The 20,305-nt window shown below is 39.0% G+C and overlaps 1 protein-coding gene across 3 annotated transcripts in view; it reads right to left on the minus strand.

Annotated features, from left to right (window-relative positions):
* The window catches only part of MAGI2 (membrane associated guanylate kinase, WW and PDZ domain containing 2), a 1,711,587-nt gene that overhangs the window by 635,314 nt on the left and 1,055,968 nt on the right, over positions 1-20,305 (minus strand). For all 3 annotated transcript variants that reach the window (XM_066354483.1, XM_066354482.1, XM_066354484.1), the window contains one exon: positions 10,953-11,165. In XM_066354483.1, the coding sequence (XP_066210580.1) occupies positions 10,953-11,165 (213 nt within the window). The remainder of the gene's footprint in view (positions 1-10,952; positions 11,166-20,305) is intronic.

Here is a 20,305-nt window from a genome sequence, read left to right on the forward strand (position 1 = left end):
TCAATTTTATATAATTTTGAAGATATTAGGTATTTTCAAAAAAAAATAATACAGTTAGTCTGACCAGGCAGTGGTGCAGTGGATAGAGCATCGGACTGGGATGCGGAGGACCCAGGTTCGAGACCCCGAGGTCGCCAGCTTGAGCGCGGGCTCATCTGGTTTAAGCAAAGCTCATCAGCTTGGACCCAAGGTCGCTGGCTCGAGCAAGGGGTTCTCTGTCTGCTGAAAGCCCATGGTCAAGGCACATATGAGAAAGCAATCAATGAGCAACCAAGGTGTCGCAACGAAAAACTGATGATTGATGCTTCTCATCTCTCTCTGTTCCTGTCTGTCTGTCCCTGTCTGTCCCTCTCTCTGACTCTCTGTCTCTGTAAAAAAAAAATGCATTTACTACAAAAAAGATACACACAAACCTAATATTTTCTCTTTCCAAGGTGTTTGCATAAATTGAGTTTTTCTTCCTCAATTGAGATGGACTTTGGAGTTCAGGGTTTTAAAAGAGAACATTATCTTCAGAAACCACGCATTTTTTTCCCAAGTTTGGTATTATTTTCTATAGAGTTTCGCAATTCATTTTGCTGGGCACTGGGGGCTGCTACTGAGCTACAGACTCGGCATCACTGATGAACTTTCACCTGTGAGGGTGCTGATTTAAAGCCGAATCAGAGACGCATTTCCCATTTTATATTTTAGCCAAAGACTTAGTCTCCTCATTGTGCCCAAGGCAACCGTCGCTCTCCAGCCTGCTTACAACAGATCGCCCCACACTCACTCCGTGGAGGTGGAAGTGGTGGGCGTGAAGATTTCCCTTGTTTTCTTGCCAATACAGCAATATCATTAAAATGTATGTTAGTTATATGGATCTAAGGTTTTATTGTATTGTGGGGTAGAGGGGCAAACAGGCTCCCAGAGTGTGTTGTTCACTTCATGCTAGAAGCTGAAATTCTTAGAATTAAAAAAATATATATTTTATTGCCCTGGCCACATAGCTGGGTTGGTTAGACTTAGAGCATCAACCAGCAGCACAAAGGTTGCCAGTGTGATCCCGTCAGGCACATACAGGAACAGATCAATGTTCCTGTCTCTCTCTCCCTTTCTCTCTCCCTAAAACCAATAAAATAAACATTTAAAATAAATATAAAAAGTAAATTAAAATATTTTATTGAATTTAGAGAAAAGAAGTAGGTGGAGAGAGAGAGAGAGAGAGAGAGAGAGAGAGAGAGAGAGAGAGAGAAACAGAAGGGTGAGAGACAAAGCAAGAAACATTGAAAGGTTTTTCCACTTATTTATTCATTCACTGGTTGATTCTTGACAGGGTATCAAATGCACAACCTTGGAGCATCAGGATGACACTAACCACTGAGCTACCTGCTAGGGAAACTGAAAGTCTTAGAATCTGGAACACAGGCTCTTGTTAATGAACACTTTCCAGGTTGCTTCTTGAACCATAGAAAAATATCAATGTAATCGACTTTTTATTATGGCCATACTATTGATTATATCCTACACTAAAAGGGAGGACATTCTGTCTTCAGAAAGAAAAGTGATGTGGTGGCCATCTGCATTCTATATAACCCGTTCATTGAAAGTAGCCAAGATTGTAGCTTATTGCTTAAAGTATGCTGTTTTCAATTTTCCTTACTTTTCCTAAACCTTCTAAAATGAGAAGAGGAATTATAATAGGAGTGCTAAAATGTTTGCAAATTGAATGATTAGTGAATTTTTGCTCATCATTTGAAAATATAATTAGTTTTTGGATGCAGTAAAACACGCTGATGGACCAAATTCAAAACTGCAGAGGAAGTGAGTGCAAAGCGGTTTTCCTCCTGTTCTGACTCCCAGGCTCCGAAGAGCAGTTAGCAAAGAGGGCGACTTCTCTCCTGCAGAGGTTTTTCTATGCGCTGATTACTCTTAGCTGGTGTTTCCTGACCCCTTGGTTCTCTTAAATTGTTTCTAAGTTCTAAAAAAGACATGTATTATGATTTTTTTTCAGTTAAGTTATGATGTTAAGGAGGGGTGGCCCCTAACATGATGGCTGTTAAAATATCTATATCTATATCCATACACATAGATATAAATAGATATAGATATATCTGAGATTTTTTATTTTTATTTTTTGAGAGAAAGGAAGGGAGATAGTGAGACAGACTCCCGCACGTGTCCTGACCAGGATCCAAGTGGCAACCCTGTCTGGGGCCAATGCTTGAACTAACTGGCTGTGGCAGAGCTGTGACAGGGAAAGAGGGAGAGAACGGAGAAAAGGAAGTGAAGAGAAGCAGATGATTTCTTCTCTTATGTGCCCTGATGAGGAATTGAACACAGGATGTCTATATTCCAGGCTGACAATATTCATTGAACTAAGTGACCATATATCTGAGATATAAGCACATACTTCCTTTTATTGTTTGAGGCTATGAAAGAAACACAAGTCTAGAATAAAGTATTAGAATTAGAGAAAGTTAGAGTAATGGTTCTTGAGATGATATATCAATTGAGAAAGCATTCATTCCTAATTCTGTAAAGAAATTATTTTTTATCTGTGATATTTGTAACCAAATTGGATCTATCTCACCTACTGAGGGGGATAGCCAGAAAAATGTGAACTCCTAATTAATATTTCATAATTATTTTTTTATCTTTATCTAAAACATACAAGTGATTACAAGTTATTTTGAACACTAAAAGAGCAATGCTGAAAATTATGAAAATAAAAAATTCAAGATCCACGATTAGAAGATGAAAGAGAAAAGAAATTCCAAGATATAAAAGAACTAAATTGGAAAGAATCACTAGAAAAATGAGTAGAGGGAATTATTTCCCATTAACAGGGGAGAAGAGCTGCTTTAATTAGTATATTTTCTTCTTTCTGCAAGATTTAATTTTTAACATTACAATGAAAGTAAAGACTGAACAGGGCAGTAAAATCAGTCCTCACAGATTTGAGACTATATGTACTGCATGATTTTCACAATGTAATAAATTCTGAAGATATTATCATGTAGAAACTTGTTCCCCAAATCTTCAGCTAACTCTGGAGTGAAAGATACTGATACAGTATCAAACATACTCAAAGATCAAAGCAAGATATAAAATAAAATATAGGACATGCATGTATAATATTTTTTAAGTCTTGCTTTAAAAATTCTGAAAAAAATGAATAGACTAGTTCTATATGAAACATAACATCACCTTCTTAACTTCTAGGAACATCAAAGGGGCTGAAAGAGAAAAGGAAGACATTTTAAAAATCTTGATCTTGATAACTCAAATGCTATTCTTTGGGGCCAAGCTGGAGTTTAGGTGTTTTTTGATGAGAACGAGAAGTCTACTAGGAGAAAAAAGACAAGGGTGCTGTTCCTGATGATGGAGCCATGTGGAAGGGATGGGTGTGCAGAAGGACTTTACCCAGACACTTTCCCTCTTCAGAGACAGAGGTCAGCCAGAAATAACTAGAGCAATCTGATATTTCACACCAAAATTATAGTCACTTCTATAAGGAGAAATAGATAAGAAGATAGAAGACTGGGTGAAAATCAGACCTAGAGAGAATGGATGACTGTAATGAGAAATAAGCTTAGACTCAACTAGTCCACAGGCCTTCTATAATGGCTGCTCAACCCTCAACACGAGCTGACGTCCTTGTTCCACAGTCCTGGCTCATGGATCAGATCTCTCTCACACACGTCAGACAAACCCTCAGAGAAGTAGAAACCACACAGGTTGAGTGCAAGATCCTGAAAATGCAGAATCAATTTTGAGGGCAGGAAGAGGTTCAAATAATGCATCGCTTTCAGTTTAATTGCAAAGTGAGTCTGCCTTGATTTAAAGTGACATTCCTAAAACTAGTAGTGATTCCACTTTTTTCCCCACAGTGTAATTATAATTACTATTATAGTTCATCCCCATAATCTCTAATATAATTATTGTTACTTTATAATCATATCTAAATAAGAATGTTTTATAATTAGGCCAGCTTCAACTTTCAAGTAATTCTATTAAGAATTATAGAATGCTCCTCATTTAAAAATGGAATCTCTAATATACCATAGCCCCAGAAATTTGCCTCTTCAATGGACAGATAAAACCCAGTACTGTGTTTGAGAATAAGATGATAAAATTAAGCCTCCCCCGCCAAAAGAAATAATAAATCTGAGTGGATACACATCACCGTCTCTGTGAACCCGCGCAAAAACAAGCAGGGGCTAGGCACTGGGGTGGTTTCAGAGTGGGCTATTATTCGCAGGAAACAGCGAGATTCACTATGGAGGACATAATTCTTTTGACAGTGACAGCACCTCATTCACAGAAGCAGGACTGATGGTGCATGCATAGTCAGTGTGCCAAGCAGCACAGGACCTGAATGCAGGTCCCTAATGGTGAACTGAGATCATTGCTGAGGACACTTGGTGATCACATAAGGGACACTCTGTTTGCTCTCTGGGAGATGCAGTTCATTTGCACTAATTGCAGGCTTGGGGGCCTGGAAAAGGCAGCTCTGTGTACACATACTGTATTCCCTTTGTTGGCAAAGGTAGCTCTCACAGGCCCTGTTCCTCCTGGTATTGTGTGAGGGTGTATTAACAGAGAGATTTAGCTGCCTTTAAAATCTATGTGCATTTCTAATTCTTTGCACTAGGCTTACTAATAGCTGGTGAGGGGAAGCTCAAATATAATAGTGAATTACTTTCCGGAAAAGTTAGCAGATAATTCATGAAATAAAGGCAATTCAAGAAAGCTTAAACTAATTTCTATGGTTTACAAATTTGCATTTCTTCAAAAAAGTTCAATCTTTTAGAAGAAATTCTATTTATCTATTTAACTACCTATTGCAGATTTTTCACAATTAGAAAGATTGAATAATTCTCATCTCTAAGAATATATTTTTAAAAATATACTTCTGCACAATTTTCTTTAGTTTCCAAATAACTTTTGAAGAAATGTAAGATTAGGCTCTCATGTTTCAAACTTGGAAACATCATATTTGAAGACATGGAGCAGTGTTAAATGAGCGTGAAATACATCTAATCATATTAATATAGGAAAACTTTGACATTCTCTAGAAGTATGGTTAATTAAAGATAAAGATTTACTATGAGCTTGAAATACTTAAAGATATATACTAATCACTGATATAGGTAAACAAAAAAGTAGAAGTGGTCCTTGTCCTAACAAACTTTACTGTATGTGTGGGAATGCCAGATACATTATGAAAACTTATCCACACATGCCAAGCTAACCAACACCTCCCAAATTAATAAAATGTGTAAATTGTACATCAATAATTTAGAGCCTGACTAGCAGTGGCAGAGTGGATAGAGTGTTGACTTGGAACACTGAGGTTCTGAGTTTGAAATCCTGAGGTTGCCAGTTTGAGCATGGGCACGTTGACTTGAGCATGGGGTTGCCAGTTTGAGCACAGGATCATCAACATAATGCCAAGGTCTCTGGCTTGAGCCCAAGCTCACTGGCTTGAAGTCCAAGATAGCTGGCTTGAGTACACGGTCACTAGCTTTAGCCCAAGGTTGCTGGCTTGAGCAAAGGATCATTGACTTGGCTTGAGTCCCCCAGTCAAGGCACATATAAAAAGCGATCAATGAATAACTAAAATGAAGCATCTGCGAGTTGATGCTACTCATTTCTCTCTCTATCCCTTCCTGTCTCTCACTCTTTTAGAAGCATAAATAAATAAATAAATAAATAACTCAGAGATGGACAGTCTAAACATTTTATTATGGGAGTAGACAAATGATTTCTAAAGAATATTAAAATTTTTACTGAATTTGAATAAAAGTATACAAGGTTCAAATAAAGGAGAAAGGCCTTATCAAACAGATAAAGGTGTTTATGAGTATGGAATGTAGAAGAGAGAAGAGGATGGAGAAGTAATGGAAGCCAAAATGAACAGAAATGTTACAGGACCTGAGTGGTTGACCAAAAAGTTTGAAGCAGCAGAAATAAAAACTTATTTAGGTTTTAAGAAGGATAGTTACATGATCAAATGCAGGTTCAACAATCTTTAATTGATCAAGGCATAATAGGTCATTTAACAGGAGTGGAGTCTGGAGATTGTGATGTACAAATGAGGTGATAATCTAGGATGGAGCAGTGATATTTGAGGGGAAAAGAAGCTAAAGGACTAGTGACTTTTTATACTCAACGATATATATAATTATATATATACACATACATATATATATGGGGTCCTTGGGTTATGACAGTCTCAACATTTTGCATTTTCAATGCTCACTCCATAAAAAGTTAAGAAAATTGAGACGTGATTTTGGCTCACACTGCTAACATCACACTGTCGTACTTACGGACTACGTGGTGAACTGGTTTGGTTGCGTGCAGCAGAAGAATACATAGTAATGCGGCCTGTGAGGGAGGGAGTTAGCAGCATGCTCACCTACGTCATTTTTGGCTGTTAAAAGTGCAAGTGTTTTGTTTGTGTGGCTTTTGGAAACTTCTTGGCCCTTATCATGGCTCCTAAATGAAAGTCAGAGTCTTCAGATGGTAATGCTTTGAAGAACAGGAAAGATATCACGATGGATGTCACAGAGCTACTGGCATCACATGGAGAGGAGCTGTCTGCTGAGGACCTCATTCAACTGGAGAAGAAGAGATAGAAACCTCAGAACCCAAGAGATTACTACCAAGGGTTTGGCAGAAGGTTTTTCCATGGCAGAGGATGGGTTGGCAAAATTTCAGGCTGAGGACCCCAGTGATGACAGATTCAGTGAGGTCTACAGAGCTGTTATGGATGCCTTGCAGTGCTATAGGCAGATTCTGGAAGAGAAGTCATCAACCTTCCAGACTAGCCTGGAACAATTCTTTAAGAAGGTGGAGAGGCCTGCAACAGATCCTGTACCCTCTACATCAGCTGCTTCCTGAGATGAAACACCTGTAGCACAGGTAGACTCATCTCCAGCATCTTCAGCATGTTTCCTAGGCAACCCTGATTCACCTGCCCCAGTATCTCCAGCACCTTCTGCAGGTTCTCCTGCCTCTCAAGCTTCTTCCTCCCAATAAGTCACTGTGTCCCACCTTGCAATGCCCCTTCCAGTGTGCAAGCCAACCACAGGAATAAAGGTAAGGAATTTTACACTATTTTTCTGTGGCTTAGTTGTGTTTTTATGCTCTAGGTCATGGTTTTACAACTGTGTTAGAAAAGGTAAGTGACTTAGGCTAGGGTGTGTTTCGTCTTACACTAAAATTTGGGTTACGTCTCTGTTGTAGGAATGGAACTGTGTCATAATCCAAGGAACCTCTGTGTGCATGTGTGTGTTTGTGAGTGTGTGTGTATTTGTGTGTGTGTGTAGAGAGAGAGAGAGAGAGAGAGACTGGGGGAAAGAAGAATCAAAGATAACTCTTAGCTACCTGTGTAAAAAGGAAAAATAGAGAAACTAGCTATAGGCCTTTATGAGTTAGTTTGCTTGTTTGTTTTACAGGAGAAGAGTTTAAGTGTAATGTTGCACTTAAGTTGAAGAAATGCTTAGGTGGGGAAGTTGAGTGAGCAGTAGCTAAAAGTATGGCATTAGAACAGTGGTCAGCAAACTCATTAGTCAACAGAGCCAAATATCAACAGTACAATGATTAAAATTTCTTTTGAGAGCCAAATTTTTTAAACTTAAACTACATAGGTAGGTACATTCCTTATAGAGGTAGCGCCCGCTTGTGGTATTTTGTGGAAAAAACACACTCAAGGGGCCAAAGAGCCGCATGTGGCTTGCCAGCCGCGGTTTGCCGACCACTGCACTAGAACATAAGAGAGAAGTGAAGGCTGCAGGTAAATCTATTTGAAGCCATGGGGTTGGATGTCAACTTTAACAAGATAAAGATGTCTAAATATAGATGCAGTTAATATCAAGGGAAGGTTTTCTGGGCATATGAATTTTAACTATCAGTTTAAAGACAGATTCTGTAAGATGATGTCATATATATCATCCTTGCAACCATTAGATCTAACACCACTGCCATGAACCCAGTGAAGGATGAATATGATGGAATACAATGTAGATGAAATACCCTGAGCTGCACAATTGTGATTTACCTTAGGAAGGCCAGGAGTCACTGTCCTCAGCATGTTTAACAGCCCAGGACAGGATCAGGTATTTAGGTATCCAGATATCAACTCTACTACTAAATGAGCTCTTACCTTAGTTAAGCACCTTAAACTAAATTTCAGCATCTCATTCACTAAGTAAATATGATGATTATGGTATTAGAGAAAATATATGTTTGAAAGAGAAACATTTCTGATTTGAGACACTAAAATATCATTGTATGTTTTTTCTAGGTAATATGGGCTAAATCCATGAGTCTGATGCAAATTTAAACAAAAAGAAGAAACATGGCATAAAACAAGTATTCACATAATCTATGTGAATTTTCATTGTAAATGTTAGTAGCACTTCCTAGAGAAATTACATATTTATAAGCAGTCACTGATTTTACATAGGTTTGTTCCAAGAGAAAAAGAAATATATAGTTCTACCTATAAACCATACTTCAAAGGAGAAATGATGAATTAAATGAATAATAGAGGTACAATAGTTTGAGTACTCCCTGAAAACCTTTAATTATATAAAAATAGTTATTTTTAACAAAATATACAAGGAGTTAAAGATTGGTAGGTTTGATGCATATATACATATGGAATTAAAAAAACTAGGATTTGGCCCTGGCCAGTAGGCTCAGTGGTAGAGCGTCGGCCTGGCGTGCGGAAGTCCCAGGTTCGATTCCCGCCAGGGCACACAGGAGAAGCGCCCATCTGCTTCTCCACCCCTCCCCCTCTCCTTCCTCTCTGTCTCTCTCTTCCCCTCCCGCAGCTGAGGCTCCATTGGAGCAAAAGATGGCCCGGGCGCTGCAGATGGCTCCTTGGCCTCTGCCCCAGGCGCTAGAGTGGCTCTGGTCACGACAGAGCAACCCCCGGATGGGCAGAGCATCGCCCCCTGGTGGGCATGCCGGGTGGATCCCGGTCGGGTGCATGCGGGAGTCTGTCGGACTGCCTCCCCATTTCCAGCTTCAGAAAAATACAAAAACAAACAAACAAACAAACAAACAAAAATACTAGGATTTTTTTGTATCTACAGAGGAAAGTAAGTTTACTTATACATGATTTGGTAGGTATAAATTTATGTCTTTTTTAAAGCTGTACATGTAAAATAGTGATTCTGCATTTACTACAGTTAACAACTATAACTGTGTCCTGTTTGGTGCTATGAGAATCAGGATAACCATAGCAGCAGGATTCAGATTTCCTATGTATGAATTAAAGTTATTGAGCAAATTATTTAACTATAGTGTACCTCAGCATCCTAAAATGTAAACTAGTACTTAGCTAATATGACTATTAGGAGAATTAAATGAACTAATACATAAAATGATGTTAGAAAGTTCCTAGCACATGGTAAACATGCATAAGAAGTTAATTTTAATATTATTACCACTAATATAAAAAATTTTTATAATGGAATAAAGTTACCTCAGTAAGCTTTTCTCTTCAAATGTGTCCCACTGATTATATTATTTTTGCTCTTGAAATGGCGTCTAATCTTAATTGCTATTATAGGCTCTTAGATGACATTGAGCAGTGTTAACTAAAATTTAAGCAACCATTTTCTTGATATTATTTGAAGTGTACTATATTTGGTGAATATGTAAGGGGAGAAAACAAAGCAGGACAAAGAATGTCTTGGAAAATTATGTGATAAGGTGAAGAACTGGGTGAACGTATATGAGAGGAGGACAAAAAAATTCTGAAGTTTACATTGAATAAACATAAAGAAAAACAAAGATATTTTAAAGATGAGTTTTCAAAAGATTTCAAAGAAGGGATGATGGACCAATTTTCTGGTGTGGGGCTGTTTCTTCCATCTTTGAAGACTAGGTAAAGAGCTGCCTAATTTACACACCTCTCATCTCCCAAAATGGAAAGAAAAGGATATATAAGAACCATTTTCCCAGCCAGGCTTTCAGAGCCATTGCTTGTGGCATCTGTTGACTATCCAGAAATCTCAGAATTGTCCTGGACAGTGGTTCTCTACCATCTTTAGGGTGAGAGGTTCACAGACCATCATACAGTTAAGGCTGGTCAAGAAGAATTTAGGTAAATTTATTTTCCCTGAGGTCCTTAAAGAATTCGTAGCACAAAAACAACCTATTCCTCATGTCTAAGGTATGAGTAGAAGGATATGGTGCTTTCTAGATTCACTATGCCTCCCAGTTAAATAAATTCCTAGTTTGAGAATCTGTGGATCAAGAATGCTTCATCAGCACTGGCCTGTTGGCTCAGCAGTAGGGCGTCGGCCTGGTGTGTGGAAGTCCCGGGTTCGATTCCAGGCCAGGGCACACAGGAGAAGTGACCATCTGCTTCTTCCCCCTTCCCCCTCTCCTTTCTCTCTATTTCTCTCTTCCCCTCCCGCAGCCAAGGCTCCATTGGAGCAAAGTTGGCCCATGGACTGAGGATGGCTCCATAGCCTCCACCTCAGGTGCTAGAATGGCTCCAGTTGCAACAGAGCAACAGCCCCAGATGGGCAGAGCATCGCCCCCTGGTGGGCATGCCGGGTGGATCCCGGTCAGGTGCATGCGGGAGTCTCTGTCTCTCTGCCTCTCCACTACTCACTTCAGAAAGGTACAAAAAAAAAGAATGCTTCATCTGATTTGCCCTATACAGAGTAGAAATAAAATAAAAAATAATGATTCAGGCCTAACTAAAACCATTTATTTTATATATTTTTCTATTAGTAAATTAAAAGTAATAAATTTGATACAAGAATTATGACCTTTCCTTTTGATATAATCTCTCCCCAAAGATAACTATAAATATATATATGCATCTGTAAAAATATACATATGTAGAAAATATATATATATTTGAACACACAGATATAAGATATATTTAGTTACATATAAAAGAGATGATGAACCTTTAACAAATGCAAATGACTAACCTGGTGTTACTACTCCATTGCCATTGACCACAGGCCTCTCCTCCTCCTCCTCCTCAGGAGGCTCTATACTTGCTTTCTCCATGTTGCTCACGGATTTATTCCTCTTTCTTTTTCCTTCAGCACTTGCAGTGGCTCCTGGAAGTATCTGGTCTGTTACATTTAATAATAATGGTGCTGGTTCTGCTGGAGGCTTTGGGGTACCGTAGTAATTGTCTGCAAATGATACCAAAACATTATGAAGTTAAATATTTTCCCTACTATTACATAATTTGTAAAGAATAACAATTTCACACCCTATTATATATGTGTGTGTATATATATATATATATTTATGTAGTTTATACACACAAACATATCTACATGGTTTTTAAAATATTTTTCTATCTTCATTTGTTACTTGTGCTATATTGTGTTTTACTGCTTGAAGATGTACATCTCTCTTCATTCTTACCTTTGTGCCAAACCAAAATATAATCTTATATATTAGTCTCATATGGTACAACACAATTTCAAAATAATTTAAAAATTTTGATAACAGGTCTTGATTGTAATCTTTTAAAAATAATTATGTCTGATTTACTTATTTTGCTTAGCATAATATCTCAATGTCCACCCGTGCTGTCACAATGTCACTCTGTCAACATTTCTTACGGCTGCATAGTATTCCATTGTATTTATGTACCACATCTTCACTAAGATTCACAGACATAGACAAAAGGGAAGTGGTTATCAGTGAGGGGGTTAGGGGCGGGGAGTGAAGAGGTCCAAATATACAGTGATAGAAAGTGTTTTGATTTTGGGTGATGAGCACACAATGTAATAAATAGTTCAAGTGCTATAGAGATGTCTACCTGAAACCTATGCGTTCCTATGAACCAATGTTACTGTGTTAAATTTAATTTCTAAATAAAAACAATTATGTCTGAATAAGCACACATTCTTCTTTTTCTTCCTCTTTTTTTTTAAACCAAATTTCGAAACATTCTGGAAAGGCAAAGCCCACAGTGCTTTTCTCCGGTTTTCAATGGCCTCTGGCTGTTGTCCTCAATGCGCCTGGCACCCTGCTCAGAGCTGTCTCCCCTGGCTTGGTGATCCCATGTCTGTGGCCAGTAGGCCTGCTGCTCTCATCATTCTTCAGGTGACCACAGCTCTTTTCCCTCAGCTCCATGACTGAGCTACAAAATCATTTGTTTCTCCCATTAATCTAAGAGCCTTCTTGAAGAAGAAAACTCTCATTTCTTTCTGTAATAAGAGCCTGGCACATAGTAGGCATAAAATTAATGCTTCCTAAGTGAACATTTTTATATATTCAAGAAATTACTTGTTAAAATAGTCTAAGATTTTGACTACTAAAGAGTGTAGTGGTGGTTTTTAAAAAATCAATGTTATACTTTTATCAACCTCAGACTTATATTGGCGTCTTCAGTTAATTAATTGAATAGTTGTTGCACTCATTTGCTCACTCATTCATTAAAATATTTGTTTAGTACTGGCTATTCACACAGGCACTCCAGCAAGTTAGAGAGAAAATGAAATGATGGCTATCATACAATCCTTGTCTTCTAGAAGCGTAGAGGACAGGCTCATTTGACATCACTCAGACAAGGGTTAGAACAGGAAACAGGCTGACTGCAGTCAGGGGCCTGGTGTGCACGAGGGCAGGGGCGGGTGGATGCCAGCACATCTGCAGAGGCCACTGAAGGCCACTGGGAAAACTGCTGTGACAGACAGACACATTTCATTGGAAGTTATGGGTTCTAGATGTGGCTTTTCTACACAACTACAATTCAAGCAAGTTACTTACTCTTAGTAAAGTTCAATTTCTTTATCTATAAATTGGGAATAGCAATACTTGCTATAATCACCCGTGTTTTCGGTTGCAAACAACCGAAACCTATTCTAGTTAAGTTAAAATAATAAGAATGTACTGAAGAGATAGGGAGGAAGCTGAAAATCCTTGGGGAAGATGAGCAGAAACAAAGCAGTTCAGTGGGGACAGACAAGCTGCCCTTGCTGCCCTGGACTCAGAGAGCCGGTCAGTTACAGCCACAGGTACTATCCGGTTGGGAGTGAGCCCCAGCTCTTCTCTGGCATTACTGGAAAAACTCTCAGATAGGGGCGTCTCATTGGCTGTCACGTGAGAGCCTTTCAGCTGCCAAGTTAGGGCCAGAGAAGGGCTGCTTTCCTTTGATTTAGGGAGAGGGGGTTGAGCCCGCCCTCCATCCCATGGCTCTCCCCAGGCAGAAGGGTCTTGGTATGCTGTGTGGGCAGAAGTGACAAATGTCCATTACACTTGCCATCCTAACTGGGTTGCTGTGAAGATGAATGCACAAGAAAGAGCTGCCTAAACTGTGAGCTTGCAGTGCTCTTGATGGCAGTGTGCACGCATGCTGACACGAAGTAAGTGAACATTCTGAAGGCTAGGCATGCCACTAATATTGTGGCTTGTTTTTATAGTCACAGTTGTAAGAGTAATACAAGTTAAAAAATAGTATTACCATGTAAAGCGATTCTTATGCATGTAGAACTTTTATACAGAAGTCTGCAAAGTGAATGATGCACATTTGGCTAAAGGTTACTTTTGAATTTGATTTAGAACATTTAAAATGAATCAGAGGCCCTGGCCGGTTGGCTCAGTGGTAGAGCGTCGGCCTGGCGTGCAGAAATCCTGGGTTCGATTCCCGGCCAGGGCACACAGGAGAAGCGCCCATCTGCTTCTCCACCCCTCCCCCTCTCCTTCCTCTCTGTCTCTCTCTTCCCCTCCCGCAGCCGCAGCCGAGGCTCCATTGGAGCAAAGATGGCCGGGGCGCTGGGGATGACTCCTTGGCCTCTGCCCCAGGCGCTAGAGTGGCTCTGGTCGCAGCAGAGCGATGCCTCGGAGAGGCAGAGCATTGACCCCTGGTGGGCAGAGCGTCGCCCCCGGGTGGGCGTGCCGGGTGGATCCCCGTCGGGCGTAGGCGGGAGTCTGTCTGACTGTCTCTCCCTGTTTCTAGCTTCGGAAAAATATAAATAAATAAATAAATAAATAAATAAATAAATAAATAAAATGAATCAGACCTTTACACGTAATGAACAAGTTCTGTGTGAACAAAAACTGCTAGTTGCTCCCTAGAAGTCTGTTACCACATTTCGGCATCGGTAAGGGCTGGTGCGTTATCAGCAGCGCTGCTCTGCTTCCCACAGAATCTCATTAGTTACTTCTTATGTAATAAACATGTTAAAGTAGCACATAATCCTGCATGTCCAAATAATAATATAATTTTAAGTTGCATTCTGAAATCTTTAATGTCTTTAAGTATGATTAGTACTAAGAAAAATGGATCATACTTTAGTGATTTTTTTTTACAATTTTTCTTTTATGGTTTAAATTGCCCTGAAATAGAAAAAGAACTGTTTACTAATTAGAAATAGATGCATAGCACAGGCCAAACAAATATTAAGTAATAGTTCTTATTAAATTTATATTGCTAAATAATTATACCTATTGGCATGCCATATAATTATGAATTGCATAAAAAATGTCCTATTTTTAAAATTTGGTTAATAAAATTTATACTTCAGATCAAGTTTGAGATGTAAAACGGTATTAATCATTAGATAAGATTATCTTTATACAAAGTGAAATAAATAAATAAATAAATAAATAAAAGCTAAGAACTATATAATTTTGCAGATAGGTGGGATATAAAAATGAGACTCGTGGACATAGATAAAGGTGAAGTGGTTACCGGGGAGGGAGTTGAGGGGCAAGGAGGCAGGAGGGAGAGGAGTGAAGAGGGACAAATATGTGGTGACAAAATATTATTTGACTTTGGGTGATTGGCACGCAACACAATCAACAGTTTAAATGCTATAGAAATGCTTACCTGAAACCTATGTATCTTATTGATCAATGTCACCCCATTAAATTTAATTTTCTAAATAAAATTTTTAAAAAGATTATCTTTATTAGAAATGATAATGACAACTTAAAAGAGGTACAGAAATAACCAATATAGTTACTAAACTTAAGAAATATAATTATGGAGAATAGGGCTTTACCCCAGACACAAAACATAGAACAAGGAAACTATAAATACCTACACCAACTTGAGGATTCAGCCAGGTAGTAAGATAGTAAAGTTACTGCACTGGGTCCGTGATGTAACTCCATACAAATTCATATACTAAGACAGCGTGCCTTTTTCACACACAAAAATAAATAAATGACCCTGGCTGGTTGCCCTGCAGTGGTCGGCAAACTCATTAGTCAACAGAGCCAAATATCAATAGTACAACGATTGAAATTTCTTTTGAGAGCCAAATTTATTAAACTTAAATATATAGGTAGGTATATTTCTTATCGAGGTAGCACCCACACATGGTATTTTGTGGAAGAGCCACAGTCAAGGGGCCAAAGAGCCGCATGTGGTTTGCGAGCCGTGATTTGCTGACCAGGGCCTTAGTGAATAGAGCCCAGTCAGGTCACACAGGAGAAGTGACCATCTGCTTTTTCCCCCCTCCCTTTCTCCCTTCTCACTCTCTTTCTCTCCTGCAGTCAGCATCTTAATTGGTTGAAGCATCTGCCTGGGCACTGAGAATAGCTTGGTTGGTCAAGCACATCAGCCTCAGGTGCTAAAAATAACTCAGCTGATTGGAGCGTCAGCCCCAGATGGGAGCTGCCGGGTGGATCCCTGTCAGGGCGTATGCAGGAGTCTGCATCACTATCTCCCCACCTTTCACTTAAATAAAAAAAAAAAATACCAAACTATATTTTTATTTTTTGTTTTTTATTTCTTAATTGAATGTATCAGAGTGACACTGGTTAACATAATTATACAGGTTTCATGCCCAATTCTATAACACATCTTTGTACACTGTATTGTGTATGCAGCCCCAAAGTCAAGTATTTGTCCACACTATCCCCAAGTCAAGTCTTCGTCCATTATCATTTATCCCCCTTATACCCTCAACACTATTTTTTAATATAATTTTGAAACACTGTCTTATTAAGAATGAAGTGCCTCTATGCATTTAACAAATGTAAATCTCAAAATTTTCTAAATACCATAATTATATAGTGTAATGTTTAACAGTACAGATCATTATGAGATAAACCTGATTTTGAATATTGTGTTCCCTAATCTGGCTGCCTCTTCATAGCCTTAAATTGATTTGAGTTAAAGTGGAAATACCAGGCAATACAATGACTACAGTCACAAAAGCAACTTAGCTCCTACTATTATTACCATCATCATCACCACCATTTACTGAGCTGGATGCTGTAAAGGGCATCTTAACTATACACCCTTTTATCAAATGAAGATTGGAATAACTTTTAGCACACTGTGCTTTATAAACATTAAGACAATGAAGGGATCAGAATAGGTGCCCAATAAATGTTGGCTAAGTTCGGCATTTATTTATCACACACAAAGTCATGCTGCCTATACAGTTAAATAAAATGAAAGCTTTAACAAATTAAACTATTTCCCAATATTAACAGGAACCCAGTGGAAAACCTGTATCTTAAGACATAAGAACCTCATCTCTTTTCAAAATACTACTGTATATTGTCTCTCAACAGAAAAGTGTGATGAAATTTGCATCCTGCTCAGAGCTAATGCTAGAGGACTTCAAAGCTACAACCAATGAGCACAAATGTATCATTTTTAAGAGGGAAAGATAATTGCTAACAAATAATAAAGTTGGAACATTTTAGGTGAATTGCCCCCCCACCCCCCCTGCAAAAATGTGTGTGTGTGTTTAGGGTATAGAGTGGGAATATAGGATTTTCTAGCCCATTTTTTTACTGAATACATTTCTATTTGAAAACAATGACCTATTCATTAGCAGTTTCATGTAAGTTTACGTAAAATTCACTAACTTTGTTGTTGAACAGATGGCAAAATAGAAATGATATATAAAATTGTTCATTTACTTCTATTATAATTAAGATAATCTATAAACCTACATAGTCTTATTTTTAATCAATGCCTGTTAAATAGATACAATTATGTGAGGTACCTAATTTATTCTTCAGCTTTTTAAATATTTACAGAATGGATTTTAAAAATACATATATGACGTCAGAGTAATGGCGGGGTAGGAAGCGATACCGATAAATCTCCCCTAAAACTCAACAAGATCTTCAACCAGAAACAGAAAAACCTATACTTGGAGCCTCCAGATGCTTCGCAATACACCTGAAGGTATGGTCGAGTGAAAAATTGGCTAAATATATAACCAAACACTGAAGGAATTAGGGAGTAAGAAATGCTCCGCCTTCCTCACTAACCTAAACAGGGCGACTTTCTCTGGTAACTGTGAATATAGAAACTGAGGCGGGCAAAGGGGGTAAATAGATCCAGGCCATGGCACAAATGGCCGAACCAGGCTGTGGCACGGAGATCCAAGCTGAGGAAAAACTGATCCTGTGGCAACCCGGGCAATACAAGCTAACACTCGTGCCAAACCCAAACAAAGAAAGACAAGTGGGGCAGCCATTTTACCCGAACTCCTGGTCGGTGTGCAGTTAGTGGGCGAGAGATTTCTTCCTAAGCCCCGGAAGTGGGTGCCCGTGTTACCCCACAGAGAGGCAGAGTCAGAGGCCTTTCTGTGGGCTGAAAGCAGAATCTCTGGGCAGCCCCAGTGCCCTGGGAAAGCCGCGCACAGGAGGGAGCGAGAACTAATTCCAATGGTGGAAATTTTCCGTGCTGGTGGGGGTTTCACTCAGAGGGAAAAGCGGCCGGCCTCATATCCTGGTCTGCACACGCAGAAAGGGAGTGAGAGATTCCTCCGAGTACCTCGGCAGTGCGCGCCCGTGTTTTTGCATAGAGGGGCAGAGTCAGGGGCCTTTGTGTGGGCCACGGCGGAATCTTGGGCCGCCCCAACGCCTTGCAAAAGCCGCGCATGGGGACAGAGCGAGAGCCAATTCCAATGCTGCAACTTTTCCATGCGGTTGGGGGTTTCACTCAGAGCATGAGACTGCTGGCCGGATATCCTGGTCTGCGCATGCAGATACTGAGTGAGAGTTTCCTCCAAGCGCCCCGGAAGTGGGCGCCCGCCTGTGTTACCAGACAGAGTGGCAGAGCCAGAGGTCTTTGAGTGGGCGGAAAGCCCGCCTGATTATGCTAGCAGCTCTGACTGACTGAGCCTTACCCAGAGCCCTGTGCTGAGTGGAAATAGAGTGGGGAGTTGCCAGCTCTTTGAGCCTCTTACTATGTAGGCAGAGGCAGCAGCAACCCCATAGCTGGATTATCAGGCTACTAATTGAGGAAGGAAAGACTAGGAGAAAGGCTCCAGGAACACGGACTCTCTCACTGTTGGAGCCTATAAATGCTAATGAGCCTCGACTGCCAATGAGACTAAAGCACAATACATGACATTGCCATAGAGACTTATCAACTGCAAACCTCTACCTGAGCGTGCCAAAGGGGCAGAACCCGGGGTACAGAGTCACCGACCAGGAAGAGGGAGAGAAAAGAAAAAGCAAGAAGATAACCTCTCAAAATCAAGAATAATCTGCAGACTTTATAACCTATCCCATTTTATTATATTTGTTCGTCTGTTTCTCTTATCTTCATTTTTGATACTTTTTTTCCTCCTCCAATTTGGCCGATTAACTCTCTGCCGGTCTTACTCTCTCCTCTCCTTGAACTACACTACCCATAAGTGTTACATCTCCCATTATCTTTTCTCTCCTCTTCCTTTCTCTCTATGAGGGTTGCAATCCAAAACCCTTAACTCTCTCTCTCTCTCTCTCTCTCTCTCTCCTTTCTTTTTTCTTCTTTTAGTGGTTCCCTCTTTTTTTCTCTCTCTCTCTTTCTTTTCTCCCTCTATATTAGTTTCCTCCTTTCTCCTTTACATCTCCTCTCATTCAAACCTCAATAACAAACAAATTATCTTATCTGGGACTCAAACTTATGTTTGTGGCATTTTGGGGGGTTTTTACTTCACCTTTTTAACTCACTAGCAGTGCTCCCATCCCTGGCTCTCCATTTTATCTAGTTCTTGTTCCACTAAATACAATAGTAATTTTTTAATTTGTCCCCCCATTTTTCTGTTTTCCTCTTATTCCTCTCATCATAACTCTTAGACAACCAACACCTAAAAGCAAATCATTTTATTCTTGACCCAAATGTTTTCCTTATTTGCTTTTTGTGGGTCCATACCCCCTTTTTTTTTCTTCTTTTTTTTTCTTTTTTTTTGCCCCTTTATTACTTTTCCTCAATTCAGGTCCTCCATCACAGGCATTGTTTGTTATAATTCACAGTTCACCACAAGATTTTCTCAAGAAAGAGGGGAGAGGAGAGGAGAGGAAAAAAGGAGGGGGGGAATAATTCCCTTTTTTTAAAATTTTTATTTTATTTTATTTTTCTTTATTTCATTATTAATTTTTTTTTTTAAAAAATAACTCTTTTTGATTTTTTATTTTTTTATTTTTTTTAAATTTTTATTCTTTATTAAATCTCATTAATACTATCAACAAAACCACCCTCAGATGCCATTAAGGAAGAGAAAATCAAATATCATGGATACAAAAGAAAGAGAGGTAACACAGCTGGGTGAGGAAAAATCTATGGAGAAAAAATTTAATATATTGGAAACCTTAGAGCTAAATGACAGAGAATTCAAGATAGAAATCCTAAAAATCCTCCGAGATATACAAGAAAACACAGAAAGGCAATTTAGGGAGCTCAGAAAACAACTCAATGAACACAAAGAATATATGTCCAAGGAAATTGAAACTATAAAAACAAATCAAACAGAGATGAAAAACACAATTCATGAGCTGAAAAACGAAGGAACAAGCCTAGCTAATAGAATAGGTCAGATAGAAGAGAGGATTAGTGAAATAGAAGACAAGCAACTTGAGGCACAACAGAGAGAAGAAGAAAGAGACTCAAAAATTAAAAAAATGAGATAGCCCTACAAGAATTATCTGACTCCATCAAAAAGAATAACATAAGAATAATAGGTATATCAGAGGGAGAAGAGAGAGAAAATGGAATGGAGAACATACTCAAACAAATAATAGATGAGAACTTCCCAAGCCTGTGGAAAGAACTAAAGCCTCAAGTTCAAGAAGCAAACAGAACTACAAGTTTTCTTAACCCCAACAAACCTACTCCAAGGCATATCATAATGAAATTGACACAAACCAACAGGAAAGAAAAAATTCTCAAGGCAGCCAGGGAAAAGAAGAATACAACATATAAAGGAAGGCCCATTAGATTATCATCAGATTTCTCAGCAGAAACTCTACAAGCTAGAAGAGAGTGGACCCCAACATTTAAAGTCCTGATAGAGAGGAACTTTCAGCCATGAATACTATACCCATCAAAGCTATCCTTCAAATATGAAGGAGAAAT

The sequence above is a fragment of the Saccopteryx leptura genome, chromosome 12, assembly GCF_036850995.1.
Source record: "Saccopteryx leptura isolate mSacLep1 chromosome 12, mSacLep1_pri_phased_curated, whole genome shotgun sequence".
In the NCBI taxonomy this organism is placed as follows: domain Eukaryota; kingdom Metazoa; phylum Chordata; class Mammalia; order Chiroptera; family Emballonuridae; genus Saccopteryx; species Saccopteryx leptura.